General features: G+C 41.3%; 1 protein-coding gene and 4 non-coding genes across 10 annotated transcripts in view; 1 reads left to right on the forward strand and 4 right to left on the reverse strand.

Moving 5' to 3' along the window:
- Positions 1-203: 203 nt before the first annotated feature.
- On the reverse strand, positions 204-276 carry trnav-uac. Its single transcript has one exon. It is a non-coding gene; the product is annotated as a tRNA-Val (tRNA).
- Positions 277-640: 364 nt separating this feature from the next.
- Positions 641-713, reverse strand: trnav-uac. The gene has a single exon. It is a non-coding gene; the product is annotated as a tRNA-Val (tRNA).
- Positions 714-2,165: 1,452 nt separating this feature from the next.
- trnav-uac lies at positions 2,166-2,238 on the reverse strand. Its single transcript has one exon. It is a non-coding gene; the product is annotated as a tRNA-Val (tRNA).
- Positions 2,239-3,179: 941 nt separating this feature from the next.
- On the reverse strand, positions 3,180-3,252 carry trnav-uac. The gene has a single exon. It is a non-coding gene; the product is annotated as a tRNA-Val (tRNA).
- A 4,591-nt stretch (positions 3,253-7,843) lies between these two features.
- nsd1b (nuclear receptor binding SET domain protein 1b) overlaps positions 7,844-20,108 on the forward strand; it is a 32,512-nt gene continuing 20,247 nt past the window's right edge. Inside the window, exons 1-6 of one of the 6 annotated variants that reach the window (XM_044221665.1) lie at positions 7,844-7,984; positions 8,080-8,169; positions 10,005-10,936; positions 14,423-14,564; positions 15,543-15,715; positions 15,983-19,097. In XM_044221665.1, coding sequence (XP_044077600.1) covers positions 10,022-10,936; positions 14,423-14,564; positions 15,543-15,715; positions 15,983-19,097 — 4,345 coding nt within the window. In that variant the 5' untranslated portion in view covers positions 7,844-7,984; positions 8,080-8,169; positions 10,005-10,021. Of the gene's footprint in view, positions 7,985-8,079; positions 8,170-8,193; positions 8,983-9,005; positions 9,589-9,701; positions 9,745-10,004; positions 10,937-14,422; positions 14,565-15,542; positions 15,716-15,982; positions 19,098-20,108 lie in introns of those variants that run through there. The other 5 variants (XM_044221667.1, XM_044221663.1, XM_044221666.1 and 2 more) reach the window with 5 other exon arrangements.

Consider the following 20,108-nt stretch of genomic DNA (forward strand, 5'->3'; position numbering starts at 1 on the left):
TACGATTAGCATTACTTGTACTTACACCTATATTTTATACTTAAATGTTCATACCTTAGCATATTGATATCTAGCCCTTAATGTTTATTTATACAAACCTCTACACACTGTAGCCTATGTGTACATTACTCTGCACTTCGCTGCTTTGCTTTGATTACTCGAACTCTGTGAAATGACAAACTAGAAACCAACACAAATGGCAGTGGTTCCACTGGGGATTGAACCCAGGACCTTCTGCGTGTAAAGCAGACGTGATAACCACTACACTATGGAACCACAAAATGCATGCATAATATTAAAATTTGTATTTTTTTGTTACTTTTGGACAGAGCCAGGCTAGCTTTTTCCTCCTGTTTCCAATCTTTATGCTAAGCTAAGTTAGCCAGCTAGTGGCTGTACCTTCAGATTTACTGTACAGACAGAGTACAAAGCAAATAAGCACATTTGCCAAAATGTTGAACTTTTCCTTTAAAGGAACATTGGTCCTGATATGATTTTCATGTGGCTTACTGTTTATTTATACAAACCTCTACACACTGTAGCCAACGTGTACATTACTCTGCACAGATGCTGAACTGCATTGCTTCAGTACTTGAACTCTGTGAAATGACGCCAAATTAGAAACCAACACAAATGGCAGTGGTTCCACTGGGGATTGAACCCAGGACCTTCTGCGTGTACAGCAGACGTGATAACCACTACACTATGGAACCACAAAATGCACACTTGATATTAAAAGTGATTTATTTAGAAAAAAAGATGTGCAAAACTGAAAATAGTTCATACCAGTGGTGCTATCACTGCCGGGACTTTGTTCAATCACTTTAGCCACTGAGTCATTTTAATCTCTCATGCATTTATAAAACTATATGAACCCAGATGAAAGATTGTGTGCATTTAAGCATATATATATATATACCCCAGCTCACACTGACAGTCAGATATTTGCTTTGGTCAGGTTGTAAACACATTATTGTCTCAAGCCTCGGTCTCATAGCAGGTGCTGTGCTGCCCTCTAGTGGCCATCACAAGTCTTTACAAAGGATTTTTATAGATTGATGAAGAAAATGTGGGGCTTTAGTCAAATAACAGAAGGGTTTAGTATGAAGATGTATTTTATTCTGCAGGAGGACATAACTATTAGTTTTACAACATGCCACTTCCCTGCATCTAATATCACTGTCACTAAAATTTCAAACCCAACCGACTAACTGTAAATCAGCAAAATACTTTCAGTCGTGGAAGAAGTTCTAAGATCCTATGGAAGTAAAAGCAGCAATAGAGCAGTGTAAAAAATTACTCCATTACAAGTCAAAGTTAGCCATTCAAAAAGTAAAAGTACACAAGTATTATCTGCATATTATTATATACAAATAAAAAGAAATTAATGCATCAGTGTGTAAGCAGCATTTTACTGCTGCAGTGGTTCCCAACCTAGGAGTCAGGCCCCTGAAAGGGTCACAAGATAGGGGTCTGAGGGGTCTTGAGATGATTAATGGAAGAAAAAATAAAGTTCTGGTACACAAATTTGCATTAATTGTTTGGACTTTTCTCTAATGTTTGTTTTTTTTGTATAATACTGGATATTTTTACCTAATCTGAAACGTGACAAGGAGCCCCAAGTAGACACTGTTTTTTTTGTAAGGGGTCACAAGCCAAAAAGGTTGGTTTAATCTTTAACAGTGCATTTTCTTTTATAAGTTTTAATATATTTTTTATGTAAAAATTGTAATGTAGTGGAGTAGAAGTAAACACTTTTACATGTAAACATTAAAGGAAAAGCTCAACATTTTGGGAAATACGCTTATTCGCTTTCTCACGAGAGTTAGATGAGAAGATTGACACCTCTCTCATGTCTTTACGCTAACCACCAGCAGCCGACAAACTAGAAACCAACACAAATGGCAGTTTCGTAGTGTATACATACCATACCCGCAGCTGTTTATTCTGTATATAATATCTTACGATTAGCATTACTTGTACTTACACCTATATTTTATACTTAAATGTTCATACCTTAGCATATTGATATCTAGCCCTTAATGGTTATTTATACAAACCTCTACACACTGTAGCCTATGTGTACATTACTCTGCACTTCGCTGCTTTGCTTTGATTACTCGAACTCTGTGAAATGACAAACTAGAAACCAACACAAATGGCAGTGGTTCCACTGGGGATTGAACCCAGGACCTTCTGCGTGTAAAGCAGACGTGATAACCACTACACTATGGAACCACAAAAGGTTTCCAATCTTTATGCTAAGCTAAGTTAGCCGGCTAGTGGCTGTACCTTCAGATTTACCGTACAGACCAAGTACAAAGCAAATTTGCCAAAATGTTGAACTTTTCCTTTAAAGGAACATTGGTCCTGATATGATTTTCATGTGGCTTTCGTACAAAGTGTTGTACAAATATAATGTTCTTATGCAGGTTGATTTTTTTAAATTTTCTTGAGTTAGATGAGAAGATCAGTTAAACTCTTATGTGCGTAAACTAAGTATGAAGCTAAAGCCAGCAGCAAGTTAGCTTAGCTTAGCATGAAGACTGAAAACAGGGGGAAATAGCTAGCCTGGCTTTGTTCAAAAGTAAAAGAAATCTGCCTACCAGCTCCTCTAAAGCTCACTAATTAACATGTTGCATCTCGGTACACAAAACCAAAATGTAAAAACAACAAGTTGTAGTTTTACAGGGTTTATGTTCTGCACTATTTCTTGGTCGGGAGCCGTTACTTCCTGGAGAACTTGTCATTTTTACACTTCAGTTTTTGCATGGATTAAACCAATAAGATACAGCATTAATTAGTGAGTTTCAGAGGTGTTGCTAGGCAATCTTTTTTTTATTTTTGCACAGAGCCAGGCCCCTGTTTCCAGTCTTTATGCTAGGCTAAGCTAACTGTCTGCTAGCTGTAGCTTCATATTTAGCATACAGGTATGAGACTGATATCAATCTTCTCATCTAACTCTCAGCAAGAAAGTGTATTTCCTGAATTATTTCTTTAAGCTGCAGTAAATTTGTACTTATCAATTTGTATTTATATCTTAGCATAAGACTCACTGTTTATTTATACAAACCTCTACACACTGTAGCCTATGTGTACATTAGTCTGCACAGATGCTGAACTACATTGCTTCAGTACATGAACTCTGTGTGACAAACTGAATCTAACACAAATGGCAGTGGTTCCACTGGGGATTGAACCCAGGACCTTCTGCGTGTAAAGCAGACGTGATAACCACTACACTATGGAACCACAAAAACCTATTTAGGATTCCAATCCAATCGGATGCTAAGTATGTCTCTGTATTTGACTCAATTACCTATTATCTACATTACCATTAGATACATGCATTATTAAATTATGTTTCCAGCCTCCTGCAGTGTTTATGAAATAGTATCCCTCATAGAGCAGTCGAAGTATCCAGCCCTGAAGCCATATAATAGCCTACATATGTATATTTACTATACAGTCTATCATATTTACATTATACAGGTTCAAAGTCTGTTCTTTGAACTACAGTTTTCAAAAGGCTGTGTGAGATAAAAGGAAGTAAAAGTTGGTCTAGAAACCATCCAATCAAAAGATCATTCTTGGGTAAGCTGTGATAACTGTTTGCGACTATTTCTTTATCATATTACCAGAATAGAAACCACTGATCCTTTCAGTGTGTAGAGGGGGAAGAACCGACACAGATGCGTCATGAATGGTCATTAATGCTGTGTGTAGCCTTAGTAACATAAATCACTCATCATTTCATGTTATTTTTCATGTGAGACATATTTTACATAGTGAAACTCAAGAATGGCAGCGAGAACCAGCTGAGGTAGGTCTTTCCGTCCCTCAAAACTTTTACTTACTCTGAAGTTAGATTACTCACTCAACAGAAAAATGGCCTCTGTGACTGATATAACCCTAACCCTACTGACAACCTTCCGATTGGTGGACGATCCGCACTACCACTAAGCCACAGCCACCCTATATATTGACATAGTGATATATATATATACTGATTCATCAATGTGTAAGTAGGATTTTAATGTTGTAGCTGGTCGAGGTGGAGCTAATTTGAACTACTTTTTATGCAGTTCGGCAGTTTAGTCCAGCGATTTCCGATAGTGGTTCCTTAAGTGTTGTCATTTGAGTCGCGTCGGTTGGAGCTGAAGACTACAAGTTTGAAAATGAAAAAAATCTGGGGTTGTGGAGTTAGAAAGAAGTGAGGTTAACAGACCTCTGTAGCCCGCTCCTCATCTCTGCTTCAGGCTAGCAGCTCGAGGGTAATGTAGGCGCCAGGTTTTGACAAAGAATACGTGGAATAAAAAAGATGATATCTCTGGTTCTTCTGCATCTATTTTACTTTTTTATAAACAACATCGTGAGTCTGACAATGTTATAGGAGTGCAGTGCTAAATTGAGTTCTCTTTTAATGGGGGTAGGAAAGAAGAACAGCTTTTTTGTGAAATGTTTGATAATTTGACCTTTTTGGTCCCAGTTACAACAGTTATTTATATAAAACCATCTGGGAAGTTTAGAAGGGAAATGACTCTTTAGTGGCCTCTGACATGGCCCGCAGCCAGTAAGAACTCAGGGTTCGGGGTTAACATCTGGGCTGGTCGGGCAGATTTCAGGTAGGGCCTTTGCCACCTGTTGGCCACCTTCTGACACAAACCTGAGAACGATCCAAACGCGAAATCACAGGCGAAGAATGAGCTGAACAGACAGTAAATATGGGGATATTATATATTTTATGTGTATGCTGACAATTCTAGTTATTCTCAATTATAATATTATCATACTCCACTGAGAACTTACAACCAGTGTGTTGTAAGTGGGTGGAAAGTAACTAAGTACATTTACTTAAGCACTGTATTTGTACTTTCCTTAGTATTTTCCTTTGACTCTATACTTCTACTCCACTACCTTTCAGAGAGAAATATTGTACTATATTTATCTGACACTAATTACCTTTCAGATTAAGATTTTACATACAAAACATATGAAGAGTTTATAAAATATGATGCCGAGCTTTACTATTACCCAGCAGTGTATCAAGTACCTAAAATTGGCCACACGCTGACAAATTACAACATAACGTAATAATATCCAATATATGATTAATAATATAGCATTTCTGCATAATGTGTACTTTCACTTTTTACTTTTATACGTTTTATTTTGCTGATAATACTTTTGTATTTTAAGTAACATTTTCAAATGCAGGACTTGTAATGGAGTATTTTCAGGCATTTCTAATTTTACTTAAATAAAGGATCTGAATATTTCTTCCACCACTGACTACACACTCAGTTGCCCATTTATTAGGTACACCCAGCTGAAACTAATGCACTCTAATGCAACAATAAATCCGACCTCATGAAGGTTATAATGTTTTGGGGGTTTTTTGGGTTTTAGAGTGGTGTTTATTCAACATTATGGTTATTTTGGAGGCTGTGGTTTACAGTGCTGTTGAGCCGTATTGCATTATACTGAGAGGTGTTTCCAATATTTAGTCTACCCCGATTCATATAAATGGGATGGACAAAATATTAGAAACATCTCTGGGTATAAGGCAATACATTTCAACAGCACCAGAAACTGTCGGAGGTAGAAGATATACTCAGATATTTTATTTAAGTAAAAGTAGCAATACCACAGTGTAGAAATACTCTATTACAAGTAAAATTTTACTTAAATAAAAGTACAAAAGTATTGGCATCAAAATGTACCAAAAGTAAAAGTACTCATTTTGCAGAATGGCCCATGATGTTTATCATATTATTGGATTATAAGCACTTTAATGTTGAAGCTGGTCAATGTGGAGCTAATTTTATATACTTTATATACTTTATCTGCTGGGTATCTTGTGAATTCCCCCCGGTGATCAATACAATTTTATCTTAATCTAGAATATTACATCATAATTTTTTGTTGATTATATTTTGTATTATTAATATGAATCTGCAAAGTAACTAAAGTGTCAAATAAATGTAGTGGAGTACAACAGTACAATATTTCCCTCTGAATTGTAGTGGAGTAGAAGTATAAAGTAGCAAAAAATGGAAATAGTCAAGTAAAGTAACAAGTACCTCAAAATTGCACTTAAGTACAGTACTTGAGTAAACGTACTTAGTTACTTTCCACCACTGCAGCCTCCACAATGATCAAACATCTGAATCAACACCTCTCTAAAACAGTTTAAAGAAGAACTAAACATTATAACCTTCCTGAAGGTGGGATTTATGTTGTATTAGACTGTATTAGTTTAAACTAGGTCTAAAAACCTCCTCCTCTATTCAAACATGAACTCACTGACCTATTTGCATTTTATAACATTTTAGACTCTTTTAGACTCACTTTGCGGTATGTTTGCATCTCTTGTGGTGTCACTATGATATTACTAATGAGACTTAAAGGTGCATTGATCATTTATTAACAAGTTAAGTGTATTTTTGTTTTACTGTGGTGTCACATTTCTTATATCTCTTGCTTTTTCAAAAGGAAAAGCATATATACATAGTATACAAAATGCATCACGCATCAAAATATCACAGCAAACTACACAAAGGGAATATAACAGAGATAGAGAATTATATAAAGTATATACTACATCATACTATGTGAACTAAGCAATACCTCAGACATCACATTATATTAAGGGTGCAACTCTTCAGCACATCACGTTACCATAACAAAAGGGCCCCATATTTTAATGTACATATCTTGCCTGTCTATCAGCACATGTAGGAGGTAATTCTGGATATTTCATCCAACCATTCCTTCACTGATATATCGCCCTTAGTTTTTCAGCGTCGAGCATCTCTTATCTCTGTGGGGACTTACAGATGTCTCAGTTAGACTCATAAAGCAGCTTTCATGCCTTGTCAGATCAAAACCTGGTTTGATGGCGCAGCGGAAAGTCCGGGAAGTGGAAACTTAACGCTGACTAACCGGCGCACGGCTGAGAATGAAACCACGTTAATGGTAATAATGGTGTCGGCTCACCGGGAGATGCGCAACGCTGCCGGTGCGCGGCGCTATTGTGCGCCGCACAAACCCCGCAGCAGGCCCTGTTCTCTCTGCCTGTCTCTCTCTCTCCCGTCTGTCTCTTTTATAGGTCTCTCTTTCTCGCCACACCGTGTCTGCTATGATCGAGGCTGCAAAACAAAACGCATCTCAAGTCCTCCCGTGTTTCCTTCTGAGCTGAAAAAGGAAACAGCGGGGAAAGTGAGGAGCTGATATTCACCGAGAAGCGTGTGTGGTTGCAGAAAACGTAACAAATGTGCACATTAACAGTCCTGCGCAGGCTCGTCTTTTTCTGTGGGCTCAACAAGCTTTTATCTCACTTCGTTATTAAATCCCCCCCAGTGTTTCCCAGAGGAGAGCAGGGTTTGCTGTTTGGCGGCCGTGTCGATCATGAACGCCTTTTCCCATATCGCCTCCCGGTGCCAAGAGTGGAGTGTATGTGTGTGGTGGGGGGGTATTTTTTACACCTGAAACTCCCCCCCCCCTGCCCGCCCTGCTTGTCCTCTCTCACATGTCTCTAAATCTACAGATCTGGACGTTTCCTCACCCATAAAATCAAACCCACCAAAGCAGAAATCTCGATGTGTTTCCCAGCTCATCAGCTCTCACCGGCCGAGAGCTGCTGTTGTTTTTCAGCTTTCACCCCTTCGTTTCTGAAAAAAAAAGAAAAGCTGACCGTGTGTTTTCCCTTCATATGCACAAAAAACGAGTACCCAAAGCAGCACAGTCGACGCTTAAAGTGCCATTAAATGTTGTGGTTTTTGCTGTTAGACGTGCGTTTGACACACACACACACACACACACACACACACCAGAGGATAACTGTGCCTCCTTGTCGTGGCAGAAAACGCTCATAAGACAGTGACTTTGGGAGGCATAACATGTAAAGAAAATGTTCCTGTCGTGGCATTGGGTGATTCAAGACTCAAACAGCCTCCAGAAACACCTCCAGAGCTCAGGAAAGGTGCGCTTTGAGGCTCAGTTTCTCCGTGGCTGGGTGAACTTTATATCGAGCATATATTAACACTTTGTGGCCTGTTTTTTTTTCCTCCTCTAAAGCTGGAGGACTCCATTTTGAAGGGACCGGGTGTGCAGCCAGTGACTACACAGCAACTCGTCTCAGCAAAGGAAACCCATCTGTTTTTCCGGGTAGCCTGCTGCACCATTTCACTGCCTCTCAGACGTGGTGTTGGTGGACATTTTTGAATTTACTTCATTTATTTCTTTTTTCGTCTCATCCTCCAGGCGCATGTGTGCTGCCCAAGTGCGTGTCGGGGTGGTGGTGGAGAAGATGCCAGTTGTTGGCACAAGTTTGGCATGTGACATGGCATTGGTGATGGCAGCCTGGTTTAGGTTAATAATTGGTGCTTGTAATTAAGGAGAGGGGCGGGGCGATTTTTTGGAGGTGTCGTGTGGTCGTCCGGTGCGTTTTCTGGAGGCTGTCAGCTCAGATTTGGTTTTTGGTTTTTTTGTCTTTCCTTGAAGGGAGATTTACGGCCCCTTCTGTGCTCCATGCTGTGGACCGGTTGGGGAGGGAGGCGGTGGTGACGACTGGCAGTGCGCACAGCAGAGAGAGACTGACTTTCAAGGGGCAGTCAGAGTCTGCAGGCAGGAAATAGCCATTCAACAGAGCAGAAATCCATAGACGGCGATTTATAAAGTTGTAGTTATCACAAAGCAATAAGGGGGAGTGTCGCTGGAGGAGCACAACACGCCTGAATTTCTATTTCAGGGGCCGCTGGACCAGGCTTTAGCGCATGTAGAGAGGAGGAGGGAGGAGGAGGAGGGAGGGAGGGAGGTGGAGGGGGGAGTGAGTGAGTGAGTACGTTTCACAGGATCCAGGCCTAGTAGTATTGCCGCTGGGACTCTCCTCATCCGCTTTCAAAAAATTGGAAATTGGCACATTTAAACGCCAAAATGAACGGGTTGAGGGTCATGTTTGCGGTGGCCGACACCGGAATGGTAAGATTCTCGCGACAGATCCCGTGTCATTTGGCGTTTTCTGCGTGATTCTGTTGTTTGATGCACATATAGCCTGCATCTGTCGGACGGAAGCCTGTGGAAGTGTGTGTGTGTGTGTGTGTGTCTGTGTGTGTGTAGGTGAAGTTGTTTTGTGTCGTCGTCTCGTGTTATGTGGCGTTTGTGTTTCTGTCTCGTGCAGTCATGGACCCACTGCAAGCCACAACACACACACACACACACACACACACACACTCAGAGCTACAGCTCACACACATGCAGTTGCACACACTATTCACGCACACACGCGCGCGTTATATGCACGCACGCGCACGAACGGGTCCATTTTAATTCAGTTGGTGGTTACAGCGCCGACGTGATAACGTCGGGTTGATTTTTAACATGACGCGCTATGATAATCTCACTGTTTTTATTGTGTCTGTATACTGTATGCATTCGTGTGAGTTTACAGGCTGCTGACCTTATCGTGCTTGATGTCATTTTCATCATATCGCGATAATTGTCCTAAAAGGCTTTACAGCGAGGTTGCGGTGTTTGCGCAGAATCTCTCTCCGAAAATGTCACGTTAGGTCGATCCGTTCGTCGTCAGTGAGTGTGTTTACGTTTTATTTTGACATATGAAGGCAGATTGTGTTGTTTTTACGGATTTGATGTGTGAGCTGTTCCTTTGTAACTTTTAAAAATATCTCATTACCAGCTGCCTGGGATAACTTTAGATGAGCTGCAGGAATGTAAAAAAAGATTGTAAGAATCACGCTATGCAAAAAACATGGCTAAAGTGTAATTTCTTATAGGAAAATAATGGTTGGATTATATATAAAAAATATTATAAAACAAAATCACAACTGAGTTCCACTGGTAATTGGTGGAAGCCCTACAGGCGTATTATAATGAGCTTTGATGTAAGAAAAAAATACACAGTTTATGTTTAAAGTCCAAACTTTGATGTTTATGATTTTTTGGTGTGAAGAATGTACACTGATAATTTTCTGTTCATGTTTCAGGGAGGAACCATGCCAGCATGAGTGGGCCTTACGCAGGCCCTGGCAGGGAGACTCATCAGTCCAGCTGCCCTTTGACCCCCGGCCGTGACCTCTCCGCCCACTCCTGCTCCTCCAGACACCATGGCCACAGGATCGGCCTTACCATGTCTGCTGCCGCCTCCTCCCTCAAGCATGCATCCGTCTATGGGTTCACACAAAGGGACCACTCCTCCTCCTCCTCCTCCTCTTCTTCTTCTTCCTCCTCCTCTTCTTCTTCCTCCTCCTACAGTCCCCTAAGGAGGTTGCAGCATCTCACCACCATGGTGAGCCAGCCTGACCTGGTCCTGCCGGTGAGGGAACCAGAGAGGAGCTGGGAGTGGGGGATGAATAAGAAGGAGAGGGGGAAGGAGATGGAGAGGGACTCCTGGGCTCATTGCACTAGCAGTGATTATTCTGGCAAACAGAATACAAGCAGGGGGGAGAGCTTTGGTAACTCTTCTGCTGGACAAAAACAACCCGTGGTCCAAGCTAGAAGTAGAGACGTACCGTCAGCCAATCGGAGCGATCCCGGCGTGTCAGAGAAAAAGGCAGAAGGTTGTTTCTCAGGCCCGCCTAGCCCAGCCTTCTCTCTCGATAGCAACAGCCCCTTCGCTAATGGTTTCCTCCACTTTGAATCCTCTTTGTTTGAGGATGACGACAACGATGAAGAGCGAGTGGCCGTGCCAACTAAGGGAGGCCTGCAGGACAAAAATGAGAGGGCGGGGAACGTTCGTCAGTCCACTCCTGTAGACTTGAATTCGGACTCCAAGGATGCTACCCTGACGTCGGCCAAGGTCGTCACCCGGTCCCAGTCCTCAGGTCAGCGCAGGAGATACTGGGACGGCTCGGATGACGAGTGGGAGAGCGACACCGAGCTGTTCCTGCTTGGGGATAGTCCCTCAAGGCATTCAATGGCAAGTTTTACCCTTATTACCCTAAGTAAACTTGTCCCAAAAGAACGGCTTTTGAGGTTTTTTAGCAACAACAACATTTCTATTAGGGAGACATACAGCTTTCTTTCTGATGCAGAGAGACACAACAAAGTAAAATTTCAAAATGGCCCTTTACATGACTTTTTCACAAACAAGCCCTGTGCACGACATAGAATACTGAACACCTCACTACCTGTCGTAACAGAATAGTGGTTATTGTAAATAATAGGTCAGCACAGACAAGACACGGCTCCACAGCTGTAGCCCTGTCACTGATAAGCATGGTTTTCTTCTTTTTATTAAGAACTAAAGGAAAACGTTCATAAACACGAGAGGTTTTTTTTCGAGAGTTGACGGGTGGTGCTTGGCGGGAAAGATGTGAAGCCTAACATACCACGTAAGGTGAAAGGGACGGGAAGTTAGTTAGTTGTGGATTGGCCGCTGATTTGGCCTGCTCATCTACACAGCAGTTGCAGCTGCAGCAATGGCTGCTTACGGAGGTAATTAAGGTACTAAAAAAACCTTAGCGCCTGTTCAAAAATCCTCCTTCTCTGAGTCATACTCAGTCTGAGCACACAGACATGATACACATATTTTTAGATTCAGTGTGACACTACATGAGGATATTATTATCTCTGATGTCCTTCATGGTTAAATGTCCATAAATCTACTTAGAAATCATAGAAAAAAAGAACTCCAGAATTTGCCTGAGAATCATCACATTTTTAAGTTTTCTTCAGTATCTAAGTAATCCACTGATAGTTGTCTGTACATAACAGGAACTGCTAATAGCTAATTTGGCATACTTTTATGGTGCCAATTTGCCAAAATGTAAACAAATACAGGCTAAAAATCCTATTTATTCACATACAGATATTTACTTTATGTTGAAACCCTATGGACATACAGACAAAACACTCAAACTCCAAACGATTTTAGTCAATCAATCAATTTTGTCCAGTGTCTGACTTTGAAAAACCCAGACCTGCTCTAATAAGGGCCTGACTCGCAAGTAGAAATCAAATAGGTCTGTCCACTACAGGAACATAACAACCTGTAAGTTGCAATCATTGTCGCGGGTTCTGCTTTTGTTTCCGCTGTTCTCTGCCATTTTAAGGGACACATTCCTCAAACAAAATTTTATTACTTACACCTGTGCTTTTCCTACTACGAAAAGGGTCCATAAATTCCTTGGAGAGGTTATTCAGAGCCAACAAAAGCCTCCACGTGGCCACATTTATCTGCATTAATGGCATGGTCACAAGAGCACCTATTTAGTTAAAGATTCACAGTTTTTAGTTTCCTATATTTTAAAGAATCTTACACCCCTTCCAGACCAAGGCAACTGCCTGGAAAAAAACTCTGTTAGAGGTTGGTAGGATGCTACCCTGTAATCAGCCTGACCAATAAATCAGCCGGGCTCTAATCGGGCTCTGCTCAGGCCCTGTATGTAAAAAACGACAGGTTGTGGTTTTACAGATAGTTCCTAGAGATTTGTGAGGTTGCCAGGCAACCAGGAAGTCACTGTTCCTGGCCAAGAAATAGTTACAGCACGTAACTCCCCATAAAACTACAACTTGTTGTTTTGACGTATCTGTTTTTGTACAAATTAAACAAACAAGATGTAACATATTAATTAGTAAGCTTTAGTTCTGGTAGGCAGTTTTTTGACTGTGGACTGTGGAGGTAGAGGTGTAAATTCTTAGTCACTGACTATATAGTTCATTCACTTTTCTAAGCTATGCATTCGCATCACCGTTCAAAGTTCAGTATGTTCAACAGTAAGTGAACGCATCACCGTTCATACGGACGCGACGTTTAGCGCTGATTCTGTCCTCAGTTCAGTAGTATGTTCGGTTTGTTGCCAGTTTAAGCTGTCACATTCAGCTCAGTATAAACCTAGCATATAAGCACTGTTTATATGGTTAATATTTCAGCAGCCTACTATTTACAACAGGGTTATCACATCATGATTGTTTCTGTGGCATTCGCTGTCTTTTAAAAAGCTTTTAATGAGGTGATGTGAATCATGACTGACTTGACGACGATGTGCTCAGTCACCAGTTAGGGGAGCCCCGCTGCTAAAAGCTACTGATTCAGTCAGTGACATTGGTGATTCAGTACTTAACACCTCTACAAGCTAGCTGTTACCCCCTGCTTCCTGTTTTAATACTAAGCTGAGCTAATCGTCTCCTGGCTGTAGCTTCATACTTAACATACAGATATGAGAGTGGTATTGCCGTTGTCATCTAACTCTCAGCAACAAAGCGAACACAGTTATTTTCCAAAATGTTGAACTATTCCTTTAAAAATGCTCCAGCCAGGGTTACATCATAGCAGCAGCCAGTATCAGCCCTCTGGCCAGTCCTGCTACATGCCAGCCATAACTCAGGCCTGCCCATGTACCCTGCCTGTCCAGTCAACCTGCTGCTGTGAGCTGTTAGTCACATTTACACAAAGGATATAGAAGCCAGTAGTGCTACCAGGTTTTGGTTTCTGTTGTGGTTTTAAACCATTTGAAAATTAGACCTCATAAAAAGCCTGTAGAGAACATTGTTGGTCAGAAACTGAAACCTATGGACAGAACATAAGAGGTCGCGAACCCTCTTTTCATGCAATTTTTTTTTTTTTGGTGTAAAAGAATTGCACACCCACAAATGGGATTAAAAATATTTGATCCTCTCCTGTCTTTTTTTCTGTACTGTTCAATCAAATGAAAAATATAGATGAAAAGCAAGCCAATATTGGAGCATGAATGTTTTTGATCTTTAGGAACAGCATATAGTGAAGAGATTAGAAACACAAAGGTTATAGCTAAATTGCTTTCAACCGCATGTCACATGTCTTCATTCAGCACTGAATGCAGAAAGCTATCAAGTGGATCTTTGTGCTCAGATTGTCCTCGCCAAATAAGTCAGTATTGCTACCTCGAACATCTTTGATGTTTTCAGGCATACACCTCACATTTGGTTCACATTTCCTGCCACAACGGTTTGGGCAAAGACCCAGAGAAATCTAGACAGGTCAAGCAAGGTAAAAAAAAATTCCCTTACAGGTAAACAAATCTCCTATTTTGTTTTGGAGCTTCAAAATAGGCATTAGCTTCTTATAGGTTATAGTGACTTGCACTAGTAAAGTCACTTCTTTGCTTGTTCATAAATGTAATATTTATGATTATTATTTATTTTAAATACACAGTCTTTTATAGGATCAGTAGGTGTTTAACACAGGCATACATGTATGATCATCAGTGAATCGTCACATTATGGATTATGCAACATGTTAATGTCTTAGTAGAGTAAATGCACATCAAAATGCAGTGGGTCACGATGGTCATTAACATGTTGAAATCACAAGAGCGGCCAACACACCTGTAGCTCTGATACAGAACATTTGGTGAGAACACAAAACCTGTCTCATTTTCACGTCTCATTGCAGTTTTTTTGTCTATTGTCATGTTGTCAACAGCAGAACAGCCTCAAGAAAAAGTCTTTGCCGCCTGTGAAGTTTTTAGAGGGTGAAGTTATTTGGGCAAAGTTCAACCGAAGACCCTGGTGGCCCTGTGAGGTGATCGTTGACCCCTTACAGGGAATCTGTCACAGAGTGAAAGGTGGGCCTGAAACATTGTTGACTTATTGTGATTACCTAGACAAATGCTTTGTATATGGGTTGGCTTTCAATTGTGTGATATGCGCTATGGATTATTTTGGTTGCCAGTTAATTGATATTCCCAGCTGGTAATAGCAGAGCTGTCTTGTATGAACTGTGATTAACAATACATAACAAAGCTGATAATAAGATTGTTTGAGATAATAATTTAGGACATAATATTGGATGCATGCTGAAAAATACATTCAGAAATGTATAGTTATTATGTTGTGAATGGTTTCCTATAATATGCCATAATTGGCATGCCAAATGCCACATTAGGTCAGATTGCCAAGCGGCGAGAACCATCATGCTAGAAAAGTTTTCAAACATTATCAAATGAAAGAGTAATTTAGAATAAAAGTGTAAATATCACATTTCCTCATATTGCTATCAAAACTACTACTAAATACATTCAACCACTGGATCTCTTCCTTCATCACTATCCATCCATATTGAAAGCAGTTGCATCCACTGACATGTACACTGACTGCTTTCATGCTATAAAAGATTTTGTCTACTTGATGTTTTTCCTTTGCAATTGTTCATTTCTACAGTAAAGTTGTCATATCACTATTGCCTTTCCCAGCAGGTTGAGGTAAATACCACAAACTGCTGGTATTGTGGGTTTAAGTTTCACTTTTGCAGTCTTTCTTCTACGTTCACTGTCTATTAAATCATGTATACATTTAAGAACAAATGCCCACAATAGCCATTTCTTGTTGATAATTAATATTTTGGCCATGTAACAACATGTCATGATCAAAATTCTGACACTAGTATGCACATTTGATTGTAGTAACGTAGAAATAAAAGTTCAGTTGTCTTACATTTTAAAGCTCCCTTTGCTTAGTTGATGCACTGGTGTATTTCCTGTGCAGGATGATGTAGTTTTAATTTGCATCTCATGAGATTGAGGCTGATGTTTTTGTTGTCTTAGAGCCCAATGACCGGCCCTGTCGGCTCTACCATGTCAGGACCTTTGGGGAGCCCGTGGAGCTAACCTGGGTGGAGGAAAAAGCAACTCATACTTTCCATGGAGGTTTTGAATTTGAACAGCTCCCCCTACTGCGCCGGAGGGGGAAGCAAAGGGAGCAGAACTACAAATACACTGTAATTACTATTTTATGAATGATGAGTCGCTACTTGCATGCCTTAATAAAAAGTTGGTCTAAATCATCATCATTGCTGGGTGATCATCGTGTTAGACAGTAAAAGAAACTTTGCACACCATAAACAAAATGTAGTTTTTTCTCTTTAAACTTTAGACTTATTCAGGAATAACGTCAGTTATAATTGGTGATCATGAACAAATTCTTCTATAAACTAATGTGTTATGTGTGCAAAGATTGAGCAGTGTTTGCCTTTATCTTTCTGCAGATTGCAAAGCGTTTTCAGGAGTCTTGGAAATCCAGTGTAGCAGAAGCAGAATCTGTTCTCCCAGAGAGACCCAAAATGGCTTCCTCCATTCCTTCGTCCATAGATGATGCCTTCCACCACAGTTCCACTCCAGAGAGAGTGAATAAGGCCCATCCAACCTTTCCTCCCTCTACTTTACCCACCCTTCCTGAGACATCGCACATGACCAATGGATCCACTTCATCCCCAGTAATTTCATCCCCAATAACAACTCCAGCAAAGCCGAGCACTTTAAGGAAATATTCTGGCAAGAAGAAACCAAGTAAATCTTCGAAGGACACGATTAGTAAACACTCTAAAAAGACATTGCGTAATAGCCCTGACCAATCAGATAGAGACAATGGAGAGTGCCCATATTCTGACCTTGACTCAGTCCCTAAGATTTTGTGTCCTAAAGCACTTGAACGTCAGCCTAAGCTAGTTCAGACTCAGCCATCTGTTGCAGTTGTCAAAGAGGCGAAGAAGCAGCCAGAGATTCAGAGTGGTCTTTGGTTCAGTAAATCAGGCAAAGACAGACGACCTAAAACAACCAGTCCGTTGCCAGACCGCACTCTCTTTAGTAAGGTTCCCTGTAAGAAGAAGAACTCATCTGTAGTAAGTAAAAAGACACTGGTTCCTAGTGCCTCCTCCTCCAGTGGTGGGCCCACTGACCAGTCAGGGTTGTCAGACAAGCATAAGCCTCTGGTACCTGCTGAAACAAATCTGCCACCTGAACAGTCAGGACATTTGAAGTGTAAAAACACCATGGTTGCTAATAGGCCTTTTGGTACAACTGGCAGTCCCGCTGACGAGTCAGGATTGTCAGACAAGCAGAAGTCCTTGGTCTCTGTTGAGACTGGTGTGCCCTCTGAGAAATGTGGATATTCAAAGGGTAGACAGACAGTCAGTAATACAACTGACACTGTTACTGGCAGGCTGTCTGACAAATTAGGTAGCTCAGATGTTAAAAAGGCCTTAGAGTCCAGCATGACAGTCAGTTTCAATGACGAATCCAGGTTTTCAGAGAGTGTAAAGAGTGTCAGTCGAACTGAACACTCTGACGTGATTGCTAATAAAAAGGTGTATGTAATTGACAGGATTTCTGACCAAGCAGAGGAAAAAGAAAGTAACAAGACTCCGGCATCCAGTTTAAATGTTGACACTACTGACCCATTAACAAGGCTAGAAAAGCAAACAAGTCTGGTCTCTAAGTGTAGACAGCCCTTTGTCAAATTAATACGCAAGGACATAAAGGGTAAGAAGTTCCTAAACTCCAGTATAACCATTAGTCCTACTGACCAACCTGAATGTACAAAGAATGAAAAAACACCAGATAGTAATGTGACTAAAATGTCCTCTAAACAATCAGATCGGGTGGACGGCAAGGCAAGTGTCACCATAGATCAGGCAGTCAGTTCAGAATCCATTAAGGTCTCAGTTAAGAAATTAAAAGCAAGTGGTGGGACTGGTATTCTTCGTCTCTCGTCAGAATCATCACAAGGGAAAACTATCGTTGCCTCCAATGTGGCAAGCGGGTCTGATGAGTTAGGTAGCCCAGAAGCGGAAAGGATACCAGTTTTAAATGTAAGCCCAAACAATGGGACTTTCTCATCCTCTAACCAATCAGATCTATCGGAAGGAAAGAAGACTCCTGCCTCCAATGTAACAAGCATGTCCTCTGACCAGTTAGGTGGCTCAGAGCAAAAAACTACATCTGTCACTAGTACAGTTTTTAATTCAACTCCTCTGCCTTCTCACCGGCACAGGAATTCAGTATGTAGGAACGCTCATGTGCCCGAAGGCCTGTCTTCTAAGAAATCCAAGAAAGTTGTCCACAAACCAAAGCAGGTTCCAGATAAAGTGAATAAAGTCCTACTACATGAGCAGCCTGCCCACCTCCCAGCCAGCAGTCGGCTGATGACCAGAGCCCTGAAAGCCATGCAGGAGGCGGAGCAGAAGAAGCGTGAAAAAGCCCGAAAGGAGGCTGAGCAGAAAGAACTCTTGAATCCATACAGAAAACCTGAGGACCTTGTGTTCCACTCTGCGCGTAACTCCCGTTGGAATCCTGAGGCCAAACTGGACTTTTGCACTAAAGTAAAATCTCTTAAATCGCATTGTAATGAAAATGGTGAGTATGATCAGGACACTTTTTCTAGCAGTAGCACTCCCCCTTTAATGCTTTCTGATTCAGTTGACTTTGAAGCTGATGTCAAGAGTGAAGATGAAGACCTCTCAATATCCTCAACTCCACCAATGGACTTCATACCCCTTACTTCTAGGGTAAAGGCAAAGAAAGAAGACCATTCCTCTGACATATGCTCCTCATCCTCACCTTCCTCACCATTTTCTTTTATGAATGCCTTTAAAAACGTTGAGGAGGTATCCTTCCAGTCCCTGACAAATGAGGGCGATGGTAAACCCATCTCTTTCAAACCAGACACAAACTACAAGTTCAGCACTTTTCTCATGATGCTGAAGGACTTGCATGACACTAGAGAGCGAGACGGGACACCCTTAGAACTGGAGATTGGGCCACCGAGTGCACATGTCAAGGAGGAACCCTTAGTGATGCCTGGGGAGGCTACAGCCACAGGCCAAGATCAACAAATTGAACAAATTAATAACAATTCAAATTCAAGTCCAGAAAAAATCAAAATCACACACAATGAAGACAGCACAAGTCAGACGTCCAAGAGGCCCTATAACAGAAGGGGCAGCTCCACTGGGGTGAAAAAGAAAGCCAACCGCAAAGTGCCTTGTCGTCCTGCCAGGTCTGGACCTGGTTTCCCAGGACTGGAGTCCTTGCCAGCAATGGACTCTTCATCAGGAGTGGATTGCTCATCAAGAGTCCAGTCCCTGTTGGGCGTACAGACCAGCAACTGGGAGTGGCAGGCTGGAGGTGATAAAGGAGTGGCTGGGGAGGAGGAGGAGAGGTGGAGCAGAGTTAATGAGAATCTACAGAACATGGTGCCTTTGGAGCAGACGGGGTGCAACACTACGCTGTGTCTGGAACATCCAAATGGCCTTGTTGCAGACTGCACTGAGACTAACACAAGCTTGATGCGCAATGCTGGAGAAGGTGACAAGGCTCCAACAGGTAAGGACTACTTTAGAGTCTGCGCACAGAGGAAGATATGTGAGGCAAAGATACTTTTATTGAGGTGAAAGAGCCAGGTGCATGCTGGTGCTCTAAAAACCACTGGAAGTTAGTTATTGTAGTTTGGCCCGCTGATTTGGCCTGCAATTTGCTTCAAAAAGGGCACTCTTTCTCAGAGTCATAACTCACTCACTTGACACACAGACATGAAACACATTTTTAGATTCAGTTACACTTTCCAAGGATATTATTATCTCCGATGTCCATTTGACAATAAATGTCCATATAGAAAAAAGACGCTCCTTATAACTCCAGAACTTGCATGAGAATCATCATCATAATTGTGTGTACATCCATGGGCACATTGCATACATGAACTGCTAATAGCTAATTTGACATACTTTTAATGGTGCCAATTTGCCAAAATGTAAATATAGGCTAAAAAAAATGGGGCTCAAATTGTAGCACACAACTAACTCATTGACAATGAGTAACAATGGCAACATTATCCTTCCAGGTGGCGGATCGCAGTTGTTTTGATTTTGCCTAAGGATCAAAAGTGGTCTGTTAACAATTTACATTTTGGTAATGAACACAAACTACTTAAACAGTAGTTGAGTTAAAGTAACTGAAATTGTATTTGATTGAAATATTATTACTTATCTACCGTATATACCATGGACATGGAAAATACGTTTTTTTTTTTTGGTGTTTCCCTGCCCGTTATTGTGTTGTATAGCATTTTTGTGCATGTAAAAGGTCTGAAAAGTCACAAAGCCCATAGTCTGTGCCAAAGGGAGGTCTTCAATCCCACAGAAAACACCATGTCACTGCCTGACATGCCTTGTTGGAATTCCTGCCTCTTATTTCATACCTTGGTTACGTAACCAAGGCACACATTTGCATACATGTCTAGCGGCTAGTTTGGCACGCCCTTAAACAGAGCTAGAGCGAGGCTCTGAGCGTGCCCAAGTACAGGGACGCGCCCATCCACCCGCTCAGCCTGTCTGA

This window comes from Siniperca chuatsi, linkage group LG14 (assembly GCF_020085105.1).
Source record: "Siniperca chuatsi isolate FFG_IHB_CAS linkage group LG14, ASM2008510v1, whole genome shotgun sequence".
In the NCBI taxonomy this organism is placed as follows: Eukaryota; Metazoa; Chordata; class Actinopteri; order Centrarchiformes; family Sinipercidae; genus Siniperca; species Siniperca chuatsi.